The following is a 22,854-nucleotide window of genomic DNA, read 5'->3' on the forward strand; positions in this document are numbered from 1 at the left end:
CACAGGATGACATGAATGCTGGAAGATGAACGTTTAGACCCCTTGGTCAGATTGCTCCTTCTCTTTTGGTGTCATATTTTCATATCTCAGAGAATATTACCTAATCTAAATTAATGGAAATTTAGCCTTGAGTAGTTAAATATTCCATAGCAAAACTGGAAGAGAATTTTAAAGAACTAGATACTGGATAGGAGTCAATTAAGAGAGATTAAATCTCCTCTAGGTTATTTAATATGTAAAAGTCCCCGAAGGCCTGTATTTAGTAATGAAACACACTTGCTTCCTAACTGTTGCCTGTTGTTTTGACGGGGAGCTCCGCCACACAGAGAAACTCCAGCGTCCTCATGCCCACCGGGACCCGACAGCGGCGACGAGAACAATCCCAGCACAGAGATCGCTCGCCCATCTGCAAATAACACCCGGTGAAGGCACCAAGGGTCGCAGCGCTGAATAAACTCTCCCCAAGCACAGTTCTCCAAAAATCAGTCCGCCTAAGGCTCGCCTTTGGGCACAATGGAACTGCCTGAAAAATAACTGACTTCGCACCAATAATAAACTAATTCTTTACTTTCAGGTGGGTCAAGCACCCTTGATGTATTTAGAAGCGAGAGAACTAAATGATTCTGAACTTGAAGGAAACCCTCCAGTAGGAGGCTCATGCAAGATGACACAACCTTTCTGCTACTGGAACTGATTATTTCCAAAGCTTCTTGGTTCTTTCCGCACTTCACATGATGCCTCTCAAGGCTGAGGTTATCCTGCAATCTGGTTATGTACAGGTATTTTAATCACCGTGAAGCATCAGCTCACCAGTCTGAAGCACGCTGCTGTCAATTGAAAGAAAAATACCTGCCTTGCAAGGAACTGTAAGTAGCAGACAAGAAGGATTTTGCTTGCAGCCAGTTGTGAGATCTGAAATCCATGAACTGAAAGGAAACCTCTGTGCACACAGTGGTGTTTTGGTTTGGTTTTGGTTTTTTGTTTGTTGGTGGTTTTTTTGTTTTTTAACGTAGTGGGATGATTTGGCTTTAGAAATAATACCATTCAAGTTCAGCAATCATACTTCGTCTCTCCTTCCGAGAAAAGGATAAAGAAGCATAGAAGTACTGAAACTTCACAGTAAATGTCTTCCCTGTGCTTGATCAATGGACAAATAAAATATGAGTTTCAGATTGCAAGGTTTAATGGGAATTACCGAAAGGAAAATTAACTACTGTTTCTACTAGCTACAAATATTAAGACAATGAAATGAGCTTACTTACTGATGCCTATGTATCCAAAGACAGAGAAAAATGAAAATTATGAGACAAGGCAGATTTAAAACTAAAGAGCTTAGTTCCATTTCATTTGCTATAAACACCAAATTAAGAAAATAAGACACAAGGCAGGACCGCAAATGAAAGATGCCTGTCTTAGGATAACTAAAGACTGGAAATATTGTACTAAAATTAATGAAAAATGCTAATAAAAGCTATTTCCTAAACTATAATATCCTAAGTGCCTCGAAATCAAATTTTTACCGGAAAAAATTGATATTTTGTAATTGTTTTTATTGAAGCATGTTATTTTCTTTAAAATCCTACAGATATTTATTTTGTAAGGACTTCTACTGGTTTATATTTAATCAGTTCCTTAGTGTGATCGATTTTAGCTGTACGCAAAACATCTGAGAGCAAATATTCCAAATACGGCATCTTTCTGGTGCAATGAAAATTATTTTAGTCAAAATGAACATAAATCTAGGCCTCTAGATTCAATGTCGCAAATCTGTAAATTCGCACCTATATGTTGCAGCGCTAAAACGAAAACAAAAAAACCTACGTGCAGGTAAAACGCAGCACAACGCAGCTTGTTCTGGGTTTAGCATCGGTAAAATCTCAACTTTCTGAGCAAAACAAATAATGCTTGAGAATGGAGCAGAAGTTGGGCAAGCCTCAGCATCACCAGCAGCTCTCTCTACCTGCCTCCAAACACATCATTCACGTTACGCTCTTCAGCGTTACTTTGTTTTTAAATACAAGCAGTGATGAGTAAGTGTGGCGAGCTTATCAACAACCCCCCTGGTATGATATAAATATTAATTGGCTGTTCTCTGCTTTAATATTCTCATACTGAGAGCTAAATTGTTGTTGGAGCCCATAAACTTCAGATTTACAGAAGCATGAAAATCTAGGCATCTTTGCAATATTATTATTTTATAAGCATGTAAGTAAAAGATACATTTGTTGAACTGCCAGTGGTTTCTCTGTTTTGATAGCTCCTTCATCTTTGATTTCAATATTTAGTTTCAAATTTAGAACAAACCCCCCACTTTACCTAGCAGATTATTTCTTACTACAGCAAATGATGACTTTGGAGCTGCAAATTCATTGGGTGTGCTCAGCCCTCAGCTTTCCAAAACGGGGCACGCGGGCCTGGATTTGCAAAGGTGCTAAAGGCTCGTTCGGGAAAACCCATCTGGTTATACCCTGCTTTTCGCCAACTTAAAACCCGTTCGAGATTCTCCCATGAAAAAAAATCTCCATTAACAGGTTACACTGTTTTTTCTCTCCTTACAGAGTTGTCCTATTTATTTTCTGGATGTTTGAGCAGCCCAGGCAGCTGGGGAAAACCCCTTGATGAAGAAAAGCCTTTCTGGACATGAACTGCGTGAACTGATATCCCTGGAAAGTGAATCCCGGCTTTGGACACGAACGATTCCATTGATATATCACCGGAATACTTACATGGTGCTGTCGCCAAGCTCTTCGTAGAGGTTATTGGCCGCAGTGCCAGCTGGTTTCCCTGCTGGTAAAGCCATCTGGATTCTCGCAGTCTTTGCGCATTCCGCCTGTCGCCTTTGGTGAGCCGCGTAGGGAAGGAGAAATACTCATTAGAAACACTCTGTACCCTAACAGAAGCTGAGATGTACAGTTTTCTATGTTTTACCCTGCAGTTTTCAAAACATCCCTGCATTTTGTCTTCTTCAAAGAAAAGTAATAATCTGATAAGTCTTTTTCTGGCTTTTTTCAGCTCAGTTCTTTGTTGTCTCTTGGTGAAATCCCAGGGCTCCCCCCTGGACGGAAACCTCCTGACGCAGCAAGTGTTTCCCAGGAAATAAGGTACGTGCTGCCTTTGGCCCGGCTCTCTCAAGGAGGTTTGGCTGCCCAGAGCTCAGAGCAGAGACAGTGAGCTCTTTGGCCACGGGCTTTATTCAAGTGCCAAGAAACTGAGAACACAAAATCTAAACACAAAAAAAGTCTCTGGCAAAGTTTAACTTATCACTTACAACTCCCTTCTCATTAGAGTTGGCTGGCAAATTTCTGTCTCAATGAACAGTTTTCCTGATGGGAAAATTCCCTGTGAGACAGATTTCTGTTTCCTGTCTAGAAACCCAAGCCTGTGGTCCCTCATGTGTGCCACGGAGGTGACACGACCGATCCCCCCTTGCTTTGGTTTTGAGGGTGAGCGATACCTGATCAGTCTGTCACTCCAGCCTGACAGCCACTTGCTTGAGGAAAACCACACGCTTGGAAATACTGACTTTTTTTCTCTGCAGGAAACATGCAATGTCCCGAACCAGGGTGCCCTTAGTGTGTGCTAACATGCAATAATAAAATACACAGAGTAGCCACGTAAGTAACTTTTAACCTCGCCATATGTGCTGTTCAGGAACAAGCTGGGGCACAGGGAGTAACTCCCACTGAATGCCAAGTGCCCCTTCCTAAAAATAAAAGGCTGGTAGGCTGTCAGTATTCCTATACAAGCTGTTAGAAACAAAGCTGAAAATAAGTACTTACTCTTTGAATCTGTTTTGTTATGCAAAAAAAGATAAAGAAATAAAAATGAAGGTTAAATGAATTCTGTTTGCAACAATTGTCCTAAACAGAGAGCCTAATAGGAGTAATAAACTAGATGCTACTTAATTATTCCACACATAAAATTACAGAATTAATGACATGTTTAAAGAATCCTAATTTCCAGAGCTGAACAGCGTTTAACTGTTATTTGTGATACTCTTGAAACAACTTTGCAGTCAGCATAACCATGAATTACAGCAGGGAAAACAGCTCTGGGCTTCCCCACAACAACTCCTGCCACTCACACAGAAAAGCGAGATATGAAAACACGACGAGACCTCGTGAGATGGCTTTAACAGGTGGGCTACTTGGGATGCATTTCTAGAACTGTTGTCTCATTTTAACACGTTTCACGAATGCTACAAGAAACATCTTCAAGAGGGAGGGAGTATTATTTTGGTTGCTATTTAGAAGATATGAGTATTTTGTGATTAGCACTTAACACGTTACTTATAGTTACCTTATGGGGTTGTACTGGATAGTGTATTTCAAAGACACTGTTTAATACAACAGAATAATGATAGTTTCTGGCTTGTTTACAAGTCAGAAATGTAGGCACTGAGCTGCACTTCGACAGTGGTATTTTATAAATTAAAAGAGTTTTCAGTAACTATTATTTTGCAAGAATTAGTAAGCTGCTCACTGCTCTGGAAAGCCCCGACCTACTGCACACAAAGTTTTAAGATTGAGAAAAATCTTAATATTTCTATGATACGTGCTGTATGCCAGTTCTATTTATCCTGGGATAATCTCTACGCTCAGTGGCTGGAGCACCTGCTTTGCCAGAATGTCATCAGGAAAACCACCAAAACTCCTTTAGAAAATGAGAAAAAAGGGGCTGTAATGCAAGAACAAACCATAAGGCTCGGGATAGCTTTTGGTTTTGATATTCACAGTAAAATGCCCTTTATTTTCTTTGGCACACTTCAGTGATACATTTTTCAGGCAAATATAGTTTATTCACATTGGTTCGCTATAAATCCAACTCCAAGTCAGAATTCTAGACAACCAAAATGTGATTTTGTGGTGAAATGAACTTAGGCGGACTCCTGAAAGCTCTTGAAAGAGATTGATAATCTTTTGATAATCTAACAGATGTCAAGGAAAAATAGTGCGATTAGATTTCTTAAAGATTATCGGGCAGTTCAGGTAACAACAACATACTAATGGGAGGTTGAAGTGGTTCAGCAGTGTTTCACTAGCAGCAGGTTTTGTAGACAATTGGCAATTTGTTGCATGTGAGATTAGAAATATTTCATAAGAAATTAAAGAATATATATACAGCCTTTAAGTGCAAATGCATTGATTGTAAATATGAGTGTACCTGAAAAGGCTTAGTTGAGAGGAACTTCTTAGTGATGTTGATCCTTTAATTAGTCTGTTAGCCCAATTACTTAAACCTCTTGAGTCTGTGAGAGGAGTGGAAATATCGAGAAGGTTCTCCCTGGTGTATGCTGCTTTAGATAGTGCTAAAATGGCACAAAATCAATTCTTCATAAAACATTTGCCATTCAAGAAGCATACAGCTAGGGAAAAGAAATAACTGAATATTTCAAGATTTAAATAAAAAAAGCTAAGTCCTCTTATTTTGCCTGAGCTAGACAATTTGATTTTTGATTTATTTATTGAAACAGCACCTTTTTCCTGGTTTTTTTTTTTCGGCATGGCTCTGGATCTCCACTTGCATTTCAAACATCTGGCTTTTCATCTTGTGTTTTGGCACATACTCTAAAACAAGTACTGCACCACAACTTTAGCTATACCAAGACGCACTTTCTATGCATTCTTCTCTTCTCAAGCACAGCCCACATCAATCACTGACCGACTCTCGCGGTGAGACGAAATCAAAGCCACTTCCCTGTACAATCATTTCCTTGCAATCAAGCATAACTTGCAAAGCAGTTCTGCTAAGATATGTAGCATCCCTACTACAACGTTGCTACCACACAAGGAGGAGGAGGACTACTTACTGCCTGTAGCTGACCATAACAATTAAAATAGCCGGCATGCAGCAAAGGATGATGATGACGGCCAGGGCGAGTAACGCGCCTTCCGTGTAGCCCACGGCCTGCGCCTGCTTCTTCACGTTGGCCACCACGTCGGGGGTGCGGATCTCCAGGATGCGCCCCCCCTGCCCCAGGTAGGGCTGGAACTCCTTGTTGATATCCAGCAGTTTGCCATCCAGGAACCTGCAATGCCATGAAAGGAAACACACCTGAGTTCATTAATCGTGGTTGAATTACTGCAGAGTTGGGTTAAATATGTAATTCCCCATAATCCCTGTTATCAGCGATAACTCTGATGTACTTAATACCAGAACACTGTTTAAACACTGAACAGGGAAGGTGAACTGAAGCTTATCCTATTTCTAGGGGCAAAAAGTTCTCCGTGCCATTGAGAGCAGCACGGCAAACGGCTGGTGCTTCTTCCTTCAGTGGGCTGTTGCAGAGGATTAACTAACCTTCCTGCACGCATCCCTGAAGACCACCCTGGCCTAAAGATCAACTTGATGCTACCCTAAAAGCGGTAATTTTTAGAGGACTTTCTTCAGCTTCTCAGGGAAATTTTTCAGCTGGAGGGATAGCCTACACTTTGTTCCCTTTTAACTTCCCTTTCAATATTAAAAGGAAAAAGGATTTGGGAAACTATGCTTCTATTAATGCCCACCCACCCCAGCTGCATCAATTGTGAACCTCATTCTCACATCTGCTCAGTCTAGTTAGTCTCCATGTCTCTATTTTCTTAGATTGCAGTGCTGGTACTACAGAGCAAATTATTTGAGTAAGACTTCTCCTGTGCCCTCTCAACGTTTGTCACGGTGCTGAGGGAGTTCATTCGCTGGCTTCAGACTATGTGACAGCATCCTCTCCATCATGGCAATTTTGGGGTGGAATCTCTAGCAACACTCCGGAGAGATGGGGAGAATTGTAACAAGGAAAACAATAACATTTTAGAAAATGCTACATCATCTGTACTTGGTTCCTTAAAGTCAAATTGAAGGTGACACAAGATGACAAATGGAATTGCTGTAAACTGCCTCTTTTTCTTTTTTTTGAGAAGATGCAGGCCATTTCTTCCAGAGTTTCCCACCTCTTCTACGAGGAAAAGCACTACATGCTGATAATAAACTGTAGTTTAAACTTCAGGGGTTCTCCACGCACTGCCAGATACCAGAACAATCTTGACTAGTTACTAATTACAGGAACAATAGTCTATCTACACAGCTCTCAGAAAAACCCTGGCTTCAAGCAGGCCTACAAGGCGCCCTGTTAAGCCAGAGTTGGGTCCTAGGCTTAACCCAGGATAAGCAGGACCAGGTCCTGCTGTCACTGCTCGCAACCTGGAATAACACGCATCACCTGCCAGAGGAACTTGGAACAACAGTCACCAAGCAAAGGACAGAAACAGTCCCTGACAAGGCAGATGCAGTGGAGGAAGTTCAGGATCACATCTGACACTTGGTACTTTAAAGACAGGTAGCCAAACAGTCTGATCGTGAGACAGAAATTACACTCCTAAAAGAGCATTTCTTCAACGCTCTTCAGTTCTTACCATTGATTTCCTCTCAAATGAATTTACTGATAGACCCCCACAGCATTGTTTGTCCCTGGTGTTTTGAACTTTGAGGAGAATGTGCTCTGACTTTTGTGTGTATGATCCGCCGGGTCTCAGCACAGGCGGAAGAACTCGGCCCAGACGATGAGATGGTGCTGGTTTCATGAGACTGACTTCAAAGAAGAGCAGTGGCTGCTCACTCGCACACACACGCTCTCACAAAAAGCAACCCAAGGTCTTCCGAAGAATAATTTCCCTTCGTATTAGTATGCTCTGCCGATGTTCACAATTCCTTGATTTCTTCTGCAAAACAGTCTCTGGGTATTTGAGCAAAAATCCCTTTTCACAGCTTCAAGACCTGCGATGATGGTTCACATGGCATAAAGTGAGCGCAGAGGGAGCTGTAATTATCTGCTGCACACTAGATGTCACTGGTGCATGCTGCATGTCCCTTGCATTGGCAAAAGCACTCAGGTAGGACAGCATTACATCTCTGGAGGATTTTAACAATCTCCCAGTTAAAATTCTGTTAGCATTTTCTTGACAAACCCTATTTTAATGGGTTCATAACTCAACTGTGCACATTTACTCCATGATGAAACATGACACAGTGAGCAGAAGATTCAGACAAGGTAAGCATTTTCTTTTTAATGGTGGACGGTTTCCACTTAATATATGCAGGAGAATTTTCTGGATTCAACTGTTTTTTATGCTCCAATAAATCAAATCCTCTTTCACATAAAAGACAAAAACGAGGCTGATCGTTTCAGTCTGTAAAATTATCTAAGTGGCCTCAACGTCTTTTAGGATGTTGAGGTGGAGGGAGGAAATAACAAAGCACAGATTCAGACCCATTTTTTGGGGTAACCAGAGATTTCTGAATAATAAAAATGTCACGTAATCAGTCATAAGAGTCTCAAGGAAAAGGTATGAACCTTCGCAGATAATTGTTTCCAAAGGGTGACAGGTTTAACAAGAACTCTGTTGCAGTCAGGGCCCCTGCTACATTTTCACAAGCAGAAACACAACAGGGTATTTCCAAAAAGCTCATTTAAGAAAAGCCACAAGTATCACCCAATACACAATAATTCTGTAAGCTGTGTTAAAATCACAACCGGCAGAATTCATGTGCTAAACCTGTGCTGTTGGTACAGCTCTCTATACACCCTGACATTTTTTAACGCTTGGCACAATTTGTATTTCTTATTGCTGCTTAAGTTTTTCAAATGGGAGGTTCCATCTCTTTTTGACTTTCTAACCTTTCTCGCATCATATTCAGTTTATTAAATGATCCTTTCCTCCTATTGATGGCTGCTGTGTGAGGATCCGGAGCAGATTCCCGGCTGGCACAGGGTGGTTGTGACTCTTGGCAATCGCTTCCCAATGAGGGGACAACTGTCACTGCTGTGTCCTGTGACACTGAGCCATCCCTCTGAAGATCAAAGCTCCAGGAAAGATTCTCACAGAAGGGATTTCTTTTTAGATCTGAGTAAACACCTGAGCTGAATCGAATCTCTTGAGGTTCACCCACTTGTTAGCAAAAAAATTAACTTCCCAAGTCAAGCCACAAAACTCTCATTTTTCTCCTTCCTTTACTAAGCTGACACCTACTCACCTCTACCCCAAAGCCAGGAAAGCATGCCCTGGGATTTTGCTGATTTAAATATTTAAAAGCTTTTGAAGAGAGAAAAGAGGGGAGGAAAAAAAAAAAAAGAAAAAAGAAAAGCTGCGTATGCAGGCGCATGGAGCATTTTAATGAGGTTGCATCTAAGCTGATACCCCGTTCATTTGCACACTGGGCAAATAAATAACCTTCCCTTCATATTTGAAAAACCGATTTTTAACCGCTCTTTATTCTATTCTATTCTGTGTGTTTCACTGGACACACAAACATCCCTAAAAAGACACTCTGATATTTTCAAAGGGCACCAAAATGAAGGGGGACACGTTTTCTGCCCCTGAAGAGAGCCTGCATCAGAAGAGAATTATTTTCGTGGAGTTGAAAGAGCCAACTGCCTCCACACATGGATACCAGCTCACTTTCATATACCAATAACAGCAGATTTGCAGAGAGCTTTCCAAAGGGAGGAGTTAAAGGGTGTCAGAATTTTCAACTGTCAGCAAGGCCATAAACATTTTCCGAACCTGGAGAGCACCAAAGAACAAGAACCGGCCACCAGAAGGAAAGAGGCCGTATTGCCACCGCGCTGAAAGCTACTGCTGCTAAACCGCAGCTGACCCTTATATTCCTAGCTCCAAAAACGATGCTGGAAGACTGGAGGGGGTTCAAGGAAAACTGTAAGTGATAAAAAGAATTAAAACATTAAAAAAAAAAAAAGGGGTGCGGAGGTCTAGGAATTAAAAAATTAAGAGCGTGATGTGATCATAAGCCTAGGCCTTGGTGGGAACCAGAAATGAAGAGCACCAATTGGATGCTTCAATCTAGCACCCGAAGTTATAATAAAACTCTATGACTGAATCTAGACAAATTAAAAAAAGAGAGAGAAAAGGCCTAATTTTTGACAGTAAAAATAATTACCCTGCAACAACACCACAAAGGTTGTAGTTCACTGGATTTTCTTGAGCAGTTTTTTACTGAAAGACATGCTCAAAGCAGAATTAATTTGGGGAGTTCCCATGGTCTTTATTATACTAGGTCAGAGTCACGACAGCGATCTTTTCCAACCTATAAACTCTGAATATATGCAGAGCTTTAGTATGCCATAATTCACCTGGAGCAAATGAAGAGCTTGGGAGAACAAGCCCTTTTTCAACCCCAGTCCACCGAGATGGCTCCCAGCCATTTGCTTTTTAGGCTGCGGACTGACAGGCTGCTTTATACCATCGTGGAACAGGCTGGTCTGGTTTTCGCCGAGATAAAAAGCAAACACAAAAGTGAAACACATGCAAAACCCCAAAAGATAGGAGCTGCTTTAGAAGAAGAGACAATTCTCCCCTAGCAGCTGATCTGTGCTCAGCCGTCTGGGAGCGCCGATACCCTGCGTGGCCATCACACCTGGCTCGGGCCCAGGTCTGAGCTTCAGATCAGCTTCACACCCCACCTCTCCTCCTTCTCCTTCCCTTTCTTCTTGTCCTTTGGTTTCCACAAGAAAAAGAGGTAATATGCTCTAAGTGGAAACTGCAGAAAGCCTCAAGGTTGATGACTGGAGCACCAGAGCCCTTGGCTGGAGGTCACAGGGAAGTCTGGGTACACAGAAATAAATTCATTCGGAGGAATTTAAACTGGAAGCTCCTCCACAGGATGGACCCAATGTATCCCGAGCTCTCGCGGTGACAATGTCTGAATGACGCGCGCTGGGGCCACTCAGCTCAGGGGAATGGACCGAAGCCAGCAAAGCTGTGAACTCCCAACCTGCACGGGGGGCAGGAGTAGGGACACGCACCAACCGCTTCCACAGATTGTTCGGTTCCTGTTGTGCTGAACCACTTGCTAACAGAGACACACCAACAGGCTTCAAAACAGTCCATGGAAATATGGAAAGAGCAACAAATAATTATACTTACTTAAAAAGTTCATTCCTCATTATAGCTCTGTTTGTTTGCGGGTCGATTGCGTAGACCATGAGGTCGGACTTGGTGTAATCCTCTTCGGAGTACCCATCCCCAAACCTCCGCGCGCCGATGGATTCCACCACGACCGTCGCACCGGGAATCTGATCTTGGACATAGCGTTCCAAAATTCTACAGATGAGATGGAGCCAGAAAGCTGCAGTGATTGATCTGTGCTGATCAAGATTGACAACAGCCCAAACGAGATACTAACAGACAAAACTCACAGGCTTAGAAGGATGGTGACCTTCAGAGCACTTTTTAAAAAAAATCTCTGCTCCAATACAACCTCTTAAATGCTGAACTCTTGGGAAAAGCTTAGTGGTGTTAGGAGAGGTCACCAGAAATAGTGTGCTTAAGTCTAGCTCTTTCTATTTACGACATCAGTTGAGTTTTAAATGGCTCATGGGAAACACCATCTATATTTCAGATAAAAACCCCTGTCATCCTTTTATTAAGCTGCACGATTTCACAACTCTTCAATTTCAGCCTTACGCAAGGTGCATACGATAAATTTTCACCCACGGAAACAAGTATTGCAACTGGTTTTGGTGGGATATTTCATCTGGTCCTCCAGTACAGCACAACATATCAGGTACCAGAACACCTGCTACTCCAAAAGGCAGGAGCAAGTTTTACAGCCATTAGAAAGTTGGAATACCGAGCTGAGAAGAGGGAAAAAAAATAAAATACGCTGCAGAAGTTCTCCAAGCAGAAGAAAGGTTGATAGAATTCAGTGGCAGCTACGCCTGAGATAACCAGAGCATAACAACCACAAACCAAACCGAAGGTGCTCTTTTTGCAAAAAGAAGGGTTCATTCCGTGCTGCCAGAGCACACTGTGCGGAAATGTGTACGAATCGCAGTGTGTCAATACATGAGATAAATGCAACTCTGAGGCATTAACGTTTATTACAGAAGATGACAGTTACTGGTGATTTTATTATTGTCATTTGACCAATGTTCTTTATTACTGATTTTTTTTTTTGGCAACTGAATATCCACAGACATCTTAGTATGCACTTTTGGAAGCCTCTGTTCTAAATTCAAAATCTCGTATTTTTCTACAGTTTTCCATGCTAATTTATGCAATCAGAATATCAAATCAAAAAGCAATAGCTGGGTTAGGAGGGAAAAGCAAGAGAACAAGAGGGAATACGCTGCTTGATGTCTCAAGGATGCACTAGGGTGCGGAGGAAAACAAATCTCAGAAAACGGGACATCAATGACGTTAAGAAGTCACTTGTTTTAAACAAAATCTTTTGCAGTTGCTGAGGTTACATTTTGCTGTTGTGTTTTTCCTGCCATGAGATTTCCAAAGGAAAGTAATGCTGTCAAAACAGTATCACCACCTCACAATTTTTCAAGACTGGTGATTCACATTTCTCCATCCAGTTTTTCCACTCTTTGTGTGACAGTTCAGCATGCCCTTAAATAGGAGATTTTCTATAAGATTTTGATAAATCCACGTCTCTCAGACTCGGGTCGTAGCCTAGCAGTGAATATTAGTGCAGAGCCATTATTGTAGGAAAATAAAAATACAGGTTGTCTGAAACATTGCTGTTGACTAGCGTCCTCTAAACAAGCACTGCTGTTGTTTGCAGATCACTAAACTCCACTCATCTCCGCTTCTGGCGCGCACGTAACCTCAGAGACAGTAATTCTCCCAGGTAAACCTCGACAGAACAAACCTGGGACATGCAGATTATGATAAAAGAACCTCCAAACACTTTGTGAAGGTGACACAAAGAAACTCTAACCATCTTCTGGTGCTGCAGGGGGGATGCTTTTGCCTACTTGCACAGAACTATTTCACCCAAGAGACAGAAATGCCCTGTAAGGGTGGAAGGTTACAATGCTGGGACACTTTTAGCAGAATTGATAACAACATTCCCTTTTCTCAGAAACTCCTGGCATGGCTTCTGCTGGGATTCATCGCCTTTGAGAGTAGCTTTGTCTAAAACATGATTAAAACTGAAGAACGCAGAGCATGCTACTTCCTGACTATGAAAAATGAGTACATTGCAGCTATTGGTTTTAACTGACATTGCAAGAAACACCCAAGTATCGCGGAATGACAGTAATATTTCATCTGAAACACACAAATTGCATGTTTAGGCTGAAATATATAATAAAAATGCACTGAAGGCTGAAAAGTAGTGATTAAAGAATGCACTGAAAAATAGGGCAGTTCCCCACAGAGTTATTTCTAAAGTCATTCAGCTGAACTTGTGATGCTGAAAACACTGTAGTGTTTTAAAACCCTACTGAAAGTGGCCACCTGCTTGTAGGTACCGCTCGCAACAACCGGTTTTTAAAATGTCGACTGTAACAACAGCATCCGCAGTGCTACTGTCTTTATCAGCAAAAGTTAGCTTAAAATTAGTCTGTCACTTGTTAATACGACGAGGGTAATGACTGTCCTCCCAAGAGCGGTGTTGTGAGCGGCAGAACCAGCAACGTGACAGGCGATGAGCTTTTCCAGCTGCTCCAACTCCATTCAGCTCCGCAGACAGAACGCAACCAACAGAAACGCCTCCCAGTGCCTTCGTTACCATCGCTTTCTGAATTCCCATCAGTGACGCCAGTGAAATGAAATGAATGACAAGAGGATTTTCACCGTCACTGAGGACATAACGTGGCCCTAAATACCCTCAAAACTCAGAGAATTTTTTTTTTTTTTCTCCTCTTTAGATGCAAAAGAAATGGAAGGGCAAAAATCCTACAGATATGCTGATTTGCCCCAGCATGGGAGAGATCCCGCTACTGGGAAAGATGCACAGGACCACCCGGAAGCTTCTTTCGACGCTACCGTGGAAGTTAATTCACCTCAAAATACGAAATGGGGAAGCAGCCCAGCACAACGGCAGCTCAACTAGTCTGACAGTCATGGTGTGAGACTCGGTAAGTCAGCAGCGAGATTTAACGACCCTCTTTTGTTCCTGGCATAGAAGATGCACGATGCGAACCAAGAGCACTGACACGTTCCAGGGGTTTTATACCCTCGAGCTGAACTGCGAGGTTGCGTGCACATCCTCTGAATCAGCGCACAACCAAAACACACAATTCCATTCGCAGAAGAGTTTAGACCCTCACCAGTACCTGAGTTTAATTAACTGCACAATTTTCTTAGCAGAAAATTCAAGGGGGGAAAAAAAAAAGTTTCCTTTCTCTAAGTAATTTGATAGCCTGCTGTGTTTCTGGAGCACGGAAAAATATTTTAAGAAAAACAAAAAAGAACCCATTCTTTCAGGGCATTTAGAGCTACAAGTGTTGAAGACTAGATTCCTGCTTTATAAAACAGCCTTTTGACAAAGACGATTTCTACTTCTATACCATATACAAGGCGTGTATCTAGCAGGAAGAAGCACTACTAAGCCAATTTACTCTGCATGTAATAACATCTACAGTATTTAGAAAACAACCCAGAAACAATGTCTTCATGCCTACTTGCCTTAATCCATATTAGATTCCACACCTTAAAGGAAATTTGCTTTCTTATATATTGCTAAAGTTTCTTTTCCTTTTTGCGTGCTCATCATGTATAATCCTGTCCTCCAAAAAACCTACATGCATTCCAACTTTTTATTTCAGTATCATTTTTCCCAGTCACAGAAGAAACATTATGCTACACTCACCCAAAGAGTAATAATACACACTGACATCTTGACTTTGACCCAGAGGACGTATCTTCAGATCTCAGCACAAAAGGGGTTTTACTGCAATAGTAAGCAATTTCACAATAGAGCCAAAGTTTACAGCTTTATCTGAGTAGCCACGCACTACATTATAGTACTTCAAAGGAAATACATTAGCAGAACAACAATGGGAATTGCTGAGAGGAGGGCGAGAAGGAGGTTGCTGAGCCAGGGAGCAAGTGGAGAACCTGGAGCTGAATAAGCTTTGGCCCCTATTACCCAACTTAATCAAGGTAGCCCGATGTTATTAATCATCCTGATTACCGCGGAGGGAGGCTGAGATCAGCTAGGAAGGGGAACAGGCTCAGTCAAACACTGTACAAAGCGAGAACTACAGCAAAGCCAAATTTAGGGTGCAGATGAAATACGATGCAGCCAGTTGGCGGCAAATGTTCCCCTCATCTCATTATTTATTTATTTGCTAATTTTGCCATTTAATTGAGAACAAAACAATACAGTGCAAAGAAGTGAAAGGGAAAAAGGCAGAGGGTAGGTAAGGGCCAGGAGCAAAATGAACCCACAGAACAGCATCAGAGCGCGCCGAGGCAAAAGGAACAATGAACGGTGCGAGGAAAGGAAGCGCTAGTGGTGAAGAGTTCACTGCCACAACATCCCAATACACAAAAAGTCCAGTCACCTGTCATTAGGCTTAATTCTGTAATTACGCGGCAAAAATCACAAAGCAAGCAACAGAATGGTACCTGTGTGGGAAAGCTAACAAGCCTCAGTGATTTATATACCACAACTGCATCCAGCAGGAGAGACACACAGAATCCCAGAATGTCAGGGATTGGAAGGGACCTCGAAAGCTCATCCAGCCCAATCCCCCCGCCGGAGCAGGAACACCCAGATGAGGTTACACAGGAAGGTGTCCAGGTGGGTTGGAATGTCTGCAGAGAAGGAGACTCCACAACCTCCCTGGGCAGCCTGGGCCAGGCTCTGCCACCCTCACCATGAAGAAGTTTCTTCTCATATTTAAATGGAACCTCTTGTATTCCATGGGCAGGGGAGAAGACAACAGACTGGTGCCCTGAGGTTGGACGTTTTAACGCAGCCCGGAGTGCTTCCAGAGGCACTGCATGTCCCGACGGGCACCGCTCCGGTGGCCCCGCCGAGGGGTGGCTGTGTCTGGGGTCACCACCACTGGAATCCCAGTGGTGTCTCAGAACTGCTGATTTCATTATACGCAGCCACGCTGAGATAAACGTGCTACATTTCGGAGGCGTTCATTCATCCTCCCAATTACTGAACATACTGACGTTCTAAAGAAAGAGAAATCAAGAACAAAGAGATAAAATATGACAATAGACACGAGTGCCACATAAAGCGCTCACGTCAGCTCTCCCTGTTAAATGTCACCCACTGGCTTCTGCGACAGAGATTAGAAAACACCATTTGCTGTGTTGTCAACAGCCAAACGCAACTGAAGGGAAACCATCCACGTTCTGAGACATTTCCCTAAAGACAGGGTTGTGCGTTGCAGCTCCTATATAAAAGATATATGCTCTCATACACTATGACTATACCTAAAATTATATACGTGACGCGTATTATGATGCATAACTCAGAGCAATTCATGCTGCTATAGTATATGTTACGACATTTCTTTGAAGCGGACCACAGGTTCTGCAAGAAAGCAGAGCAGACACTCCTTTGCGAAATGCCGGCTGTCAGCTTTATATACGCGAACTATGAAGTCAGCAACTGAACGTTCGAATGCCGAGACACTCAGTATATCTCCGCGGATCAGCATGTGATCTTACATTTGGAGTTTCTGGTAAAAAAACCTGCCTGGTCACTTCTAACACTGCACTAGAAGCCTGAGGGTGGATTTTTTTTTTAACTATAGAACTGCTCCTTTCCTTTATAAACATTAAGGTATTAAAGGATTGCAGCTTACACCAGGCCAAAATACATAAGAAGAAAAGTTCCCTGCAACCACCATATGTGCTATTTCCGGTAATCTGATCTTGAAAAGTAGGGAATAACCTCTGTTAAGGTACACGAGACACATGTGAACATCCAGGAGAGAGATCAAGTTGCTACTCCAGAACATCTGCACCTGAATTCCAACGCAGAGGCCGCTCAGGTCAGGAGCTGCACACGTCTGAATTCCCCGGCCCGGGAGAGCCACAAATGCAGTGACCACACTGGAAATACAGGAGACGACAGAAGCTTCTTGATGTGGGAAGTCAAGATTTCAGTGTTTAAATATTTATACTTACCACATAATTTATTATTAAATAACAAAACATATCTCTCGTTGTACCTATGCACATTTATTAGCAGTATGAGGTGCCTCCACCAGATCTTCTTTTCCAATGAAAAGATTCCTACACCACCACTAGGAGATTTTCTTCATATGGACAGAAAAGAAACTCTGTTCTCTCCAGGCTCACTTTTCACTACAGGGAGGAAAGAAAAGCATGGGAAACCTCACCTGATTTTTGAAAGGGAGGAGACAATCCTCATATTGTTCTTTACCAATGCCGGAGCAGTCCCAGTGCAGCTAAACGTGTTTTCTTTACCCACCTGATCGGCTCAGAAAGCACATACAGTGCAAAAAATGTTAACATTAACATCGAAAATGCTGCCCAAATGCGTCTGGCTAGCTCTAGATCAGGGAAAATAAAAAGTTCCTTAAAGCGATACGATCTCCATTTTGCATGGTGTAGGGCAAACCCAGCCTTTTCAAGAGGAATGTCGATGGAGTATTTCATCAAAGCGCTCATTTTGAGCCACTCTATTATTCCGCTTCAGAGAAAATGGTTTGCCATCTACACAAGTGTGTACAGAGGCATGTAATTCACAAGATGTGGGACGAAACACAAGTCTCTTGTCTCTTGTGGCTGGAGGTTTAAACTGCAGGCACGTGAAAACCAAAGCTCTAAATGCCCTGAGCACGAAGTTGGCTATTTTATTCTAGTCGCGCCGCTGTTCCTTCCCCAACAAGTAAGCACTCCCAAAGAGCACCGTGCCATCTGCCGTCACCAAGTTTTCTGAAGGAGAGGAACGCGCACTGAATTTTCCACTAAGCCTCACTCCATTTTCTCTGACATCTTCTAGCAGACATAAATGGCCCTATCTCAACAGCCATAATTAAAGTGGGTGAGCGAAATGGCATGTCTGACATTGATGGGTAGTCCAGAGGATATGAAAAGCTTTTTGATGAAATTAAAGCAGCTGGAGAAAAACCGAGGTGCTTATCGAGTGACTGCAAAGGATCACGACGCTATCGGGAGTGTCAGCTGAAGACATGCCCACTGTATCCCTCAAAAAGTCCATACTCCTAAGCCAAATAGACAGCGATATTTTAAATCTTTTCCTCTACGCTGCGTTTCCTTTGTTTGGACCATTAACCAACACACACCTCGGGGTACGCTGAAGAAGCCCTTCCAGGCTGGAAGAGCTGAATTCCATATGTCTTAATACCCTGTGTCCCTCTCCAGTGGAAATTACAGGCAGCTGGGGAAAATCTGTCACAACTTGTTCTCCAAACTTGCTTAAATCACTCTTTATTTTGTTGTGAAAAATCACTGTAATTTCAAAAATGACCCAGCTACCCACTTCTCTAACATTCCCCATCACCAAGTGGTGGTTAAAAGGTATATTTTCTGAGATTAGTATTTACTGTCTCTCCAGTGCCAAAATGAGACGAGAGAGAGACGAATAACTTCAGTAGTGCCTAATTTAGTTAATGATATAGTATTTTTTATCTGTTAATGAATTATACAAAGCGTTCTAGTTTTACAAATTAGTGCATTATTTGAAATGGCTCAGAAGCCTCTTTGGGCAAAAGTACTTTAGCCTGAGAAGGTCTCAAAATTCTTTCATTTCCATTTGCCTGTGATTATATCTTCCATATAGCGCACGAAAAAATCACAAATTCCTCTTGTTTTGATGTCCTGCATGAATTATTAAAGCCTTTATAAAAAGAGAGAGCAATGTTTTAAACTTTAAAAGGAAAAATGCAAGAAATTTGAAGACGGCAATGAAAGAAATATGTTTCTATGTGAAACAGACAAGTACACGTATGCAAAAATCTTTCTGAGATTTTTGCTCCCTGCGAATCCTTTCAGTAAAGAATGCAACAATTTTAAAACAAGCTAATGCCATCTCCTCTGGCAAAGGTTGTCCTTAAAAGCTCATCCTTAGCCGTACAATTCTTACGCTGCTCTCACTTGCTGGTGTTAGTGAAGGTAAAGAGTTCCCAAGCTGATTTTGAGAACTCGAAACCTGGCCATGTTTGGTTTTTTTATTTTATTTTTGTACTCACTGGAAAGCTGCATTCACTGTGAAATACTCACACATCTGTCAGAGGCTTCCATGCACAAGGGCCAGAGCAGCATGAAACAAGTTTTAAAAGACTCCAACCTGGCAGAAAAGAGGTTTTTGGAGCTCGGAGCCTGAGGAACGTGGCTCTGGGCTGTTTTCCAAGACCGCGGCAGGACATGGCAACTCTTGCTCTGGGCCCGGAGGAGCGCAGCGAGGGGATGGTTACGGAACGATTTATTGCTGAGGCACCTGAGACCTGCTGGGAGCTGGAGCCGAGTGCTCCAGCGTTTGCAAAAAGAGATTTTGGCAGGGATGCTGAAAGGGCAAACACTTTCTGCTCGTGGCGTCCGTGCCGTGCTGCTGACGCTCCCAGTCCCGTGACGTGTGTCGGCAGCTGACGCTCTTCATCCACGCCAGGCTTGTTCCACCCTGTTTGCAAAGCACCTTCCGCAAGAGCCCTCTGTATTTTGCTGGTGGCTCCTTTGACTCTAGGGCAGTGCAAAACTGGGAAGATCTCAAACTCAGCCCAAGTCCCATTTAGCATGAGATCTCCACTACAGCACGTAGAAACACACGGTACAGAATACGTGGTCATCTTCGCCACTCCACAAAAGAGAAGCTCAGGAAGGCTGCGAATTGCTGTGTGGAGTAACAATTCTACAGCGCACCATGCTAAGGTGAACTGGAAGGCTTGGCAAACCAGCAGCCAACTTGTCCTGTTACTGTCACCCAAAGATACATCGTTCTTTGTCTCTCCAGCCAACACCACTGCCTGAGCCTTTAGGAAAGCTCGAGCTTAAGTGTTAAGCAAGCAGCCTCCTTCATTACTCTTAGCTCTAGGAAATGGAGTCCCTGTGAATACAGACTACTGCCTCAACAACTTAATTAGTGTTTCTGACGTTAGAATCTATCAGAACTACCTTACATTTGGCTCAAAACAGAGAGAGAAAAGGGGAACACGTCCTAAATCACAAGAAGCACATCTGACAGTATTTCTTCCTAGCCCAATGAAGACACAAGCCATTTAGAGACAACACACTTCCTTTTCAGTGAGTGACTATATCATCAAGCCTAACAAATTTCAGTTTCCATGGAGAAGTAAAGGGATGGCACCAGTCAGGATAGAACAGACCTGTTGAAATCTGAGAAATGCCATTCATCACCCATTAAAGTGACAGATGAGTCCAAAGATTGTTTCTAAACTGTTTCCCATAGTATTTTCTTTCCCATATTGTCTAATTCGTGGTTATATGCCTAGTGACACAAAGTATAGAAAATTGTCCTTGTCTTACAAAAAGAAGCTAGAAGTGAAAACTTGACTCCTGGAAGCGGATGATCTTGTGGTATATGAGCGCTATCACAACATATTTTACCAAAAAGATTTCGCTGGCTTCCAGAATGATAAAATAATTTGCTTTTATTGCAGAGCATTCATGTTCCCCATTACCCATCCCTCATCACAACATTTTATACCTACTAGGCCTGAACATGACACTCTGTTACCAATTTTTTGCAATTACCATTTTATGTAATTATGTTAGTTGTTTTAATTGTACCAGCATCAATTTTCTAAATTCTGCTTTCCCTTAGAGCCACGTCACCCAGATAAAACCACAGAGCAGCGATACGGCTCCCTGAGACACGCTGCTTTTGGAGCCGCGTTTTATTCATTTTCCGTCTGGATTTCGAGGGGGCAGGTTCTGTGCTCGGTGTCTGGTGGCTCCGCCGTGGTCTGTGTGTTAGGTCTCAGCCTGCAAAGTGGGCAGATGCGCAAGCAAAGGAGTGCTGGACCTCTGCCTTCTCCAGACGGGAGGAGAACGGGGGTCTGGGGGCCAGTTACGCTCCCCGGCAAAACACCAGCACGCTCATTTTCAAGTCTTTTAGCAAAAATTAAAAGGAGATCACGGCAGAAAGGGAGCACTCCTTGCTGAATCTAAACACAAACCCAGTGAGCTGTTTGATATTTGTAGAGTAAGTAAATTTATTACCCTATGAGTTGCTCTTTGTTTTGCTCCACAAGGGTGGGAGGAACATTGGAGACGATGACTTGCATATCCAACTGATTGACCACAGAGACCTGCAAACAAAAGAGGGAAATTCAATTGGCACTCCCATGCAGAACATGCTCCCCACACAAAAAGAACAGAATAATTACTTTCCTGCCTTCACAGCCATGCTCCGACGTACGGATTTCTCATTTTAATTCCAAATTAGAGAGCTGGGAAATCTTGCTTTGCTTGGCAGCCAAAACCACCAAGCAGCAGGCAAAGATTTCACTAGAACTGTAACTGCAGGACTGCATCAGAATTACAGGTTTGCAAGGGAGGGGCTACCAACCCTCTTCTTCCCAGTTTAGACTTTACTTACAGAATCGTGGATCTCCCACGTGCCATATTCAAAATGACTTAGGACCATTTTGGGATTTTTGACGACTTGATGGGAAAATCCAACCTTGGAGATATGCAGTGTGCACCAGCGTAAATGCAAGTACCAGATTAATTCAACTAAATCGATGAGACTTTGTTAGAAAATGACGAAGCAAATTGTTCATCTATTTTCAAGACAAGTGTAAGTTATTTTAATATCCTTTTTTTTTTTAGCTTCTCGCTCTCTATGGCATAAAACTGCATAACCGTGTGCATTTTACAATAGCACTTTTATTTAAAAGTGCAGGACAGAAGAAATCCCTCTTTAACACACTCGATACTTGTGTGCTCTGTTTAAAAATAATAAATAAATCCAAGATTTCAGGAAAGAACCAACTGACCGCATGACAAATCTCTCACATTAGCGTTTCCTGCTACAAAAGCAACGTAACTTTTGTGTTTCTCAAGCACAGGTTGGATGGTCACGGTGCACAAGCGACTACACGCATGCATCAAATTCAGCAGACTAAGCAAACTCAGCTTCCCATCTTCTGATCCAGTCTCCTCAAGCTATTTTTATCCCAAGAAAAGGCCGCCTTTGCATGCTTTTTAAAAAATATTTTTGCATTTTGTAACAGTTGTCAGCCAAGCGCCCCGTAGGTTGTGGAAGGAACACTTCCTTCCCATACCAGAGGAGAAAACAAAGCATTTTTTAAAACTTGGCTCATGTCCACATGGGCGTGACAGCAAACATTATACTCCAAACCTGTACTCCCTGTAGAGGATTCTGGAGGTAAATTTGGAAAAGTAGGACAGTGTTAAACTCAATACATTTAAAAATCAGAGTTAGCTGATTCAGTTCTCAAAGAAAAAAACAAGCCCTGAATTTCAAAAGAGAAGCCTGAGCCCTGCAAGCCCTTCAGCAGACATGCCGTAATACACTTGCACATCAAACAACGATTCACCAGCTTTGAAGCTTAATTCAACTTTAAATATTTAAATGTTCTTGAAATGTCATCAGATGCACTGATGGGTGTGTACAGACTTCTGTGTATGAAAAACAGAATGATAATGAAGTCAAATTTTAGACCAAGATCACTGAAAGGAACTCTATAAAGCAATGAACAGTTAGTTAAATAGAATTAACGACATTAGCAGCCATGGTGCACCTATGTACTGAGTACTGCACAAATGCGACACTTCAAAAAAGCTAATAGTTCTTCTGTTATTCAGGGAATGACAATTATGACTTCTTGTTCATATACAAAAATAGGAATAAACACACATTCAGGACAAGCTATAGTAAAACGAGAGTGCTGAGCAAAAAATCAAGGAAAAGTTAACGTTTCCATAGTAACATTAACTTGCTTCCTATACACATTTGTAAAGGCTTTCGTTTTTCTAAAAATAGCATTAAATTGAGGCGCTAAGTCCAATTTAACTACATTGTAAGAAAAGCTGTGGGGAGAAACTGTTCCCTTCCCCTGGAGGAGCGATGGACACGTGCTGGAGCAGAGCTGGAAGGGGTGGGAAGGCAAAGCCTCTCCCAGGT

At 42.4% G+C, this 22,854-nt stretch overlaps 1 protein-coding gene across 1 annotated transcript in view; it reads right to left on the reverse strand.

Annotated features, from left to right (window-relative positions):
- Positions 1 to 22,854, reverse strand: part of PCDH15 (protocadherin related 15) — a 340,270-nt gene that overhangs the window by 15,910 nt on the left and 301,506 nt on the right. Inside the window, exons 29-32 of the mRNA XM_065638430.1 lie at positions 20,925 to 21,013; positions 10,920 to 11,096; positions 5,810 to 6,028; positions 2,727 to 2,837 (exon numbers count right to left, since the gene is read on the reverse strand). Of these exons, the coding sequence (XP_065494502.1) occupies positions 2,727 to 2,837; positions 5,810 to 6,028; positions 10,920 to 11,096; positions 20,925 to 21,013 (596 nt within the window). The remainder of the gene's footprint in view (positions 1 to 2,726; positions 2,838 to 5,809; positions 6,029 to 10,919; positions 11,097 to 20,924; positions 21,014 to 22,854) is intronic.

This window comes from Caloenas nicobarica, chromosome 7 (assembly GCF_036013445.1).
Source record: "Caloenas nicobarica isolate bCalNic1 chromosome 7, bCalNic1.hap1, whole genome shotgun sequence".
Classification (NCBI taxonomy): domain Eukaryota; kingdom Metazoa; phylum Chordata; class Aves; order Columbiformes; family Columbidae; genus Caloenas; species Caloenas nicobarica.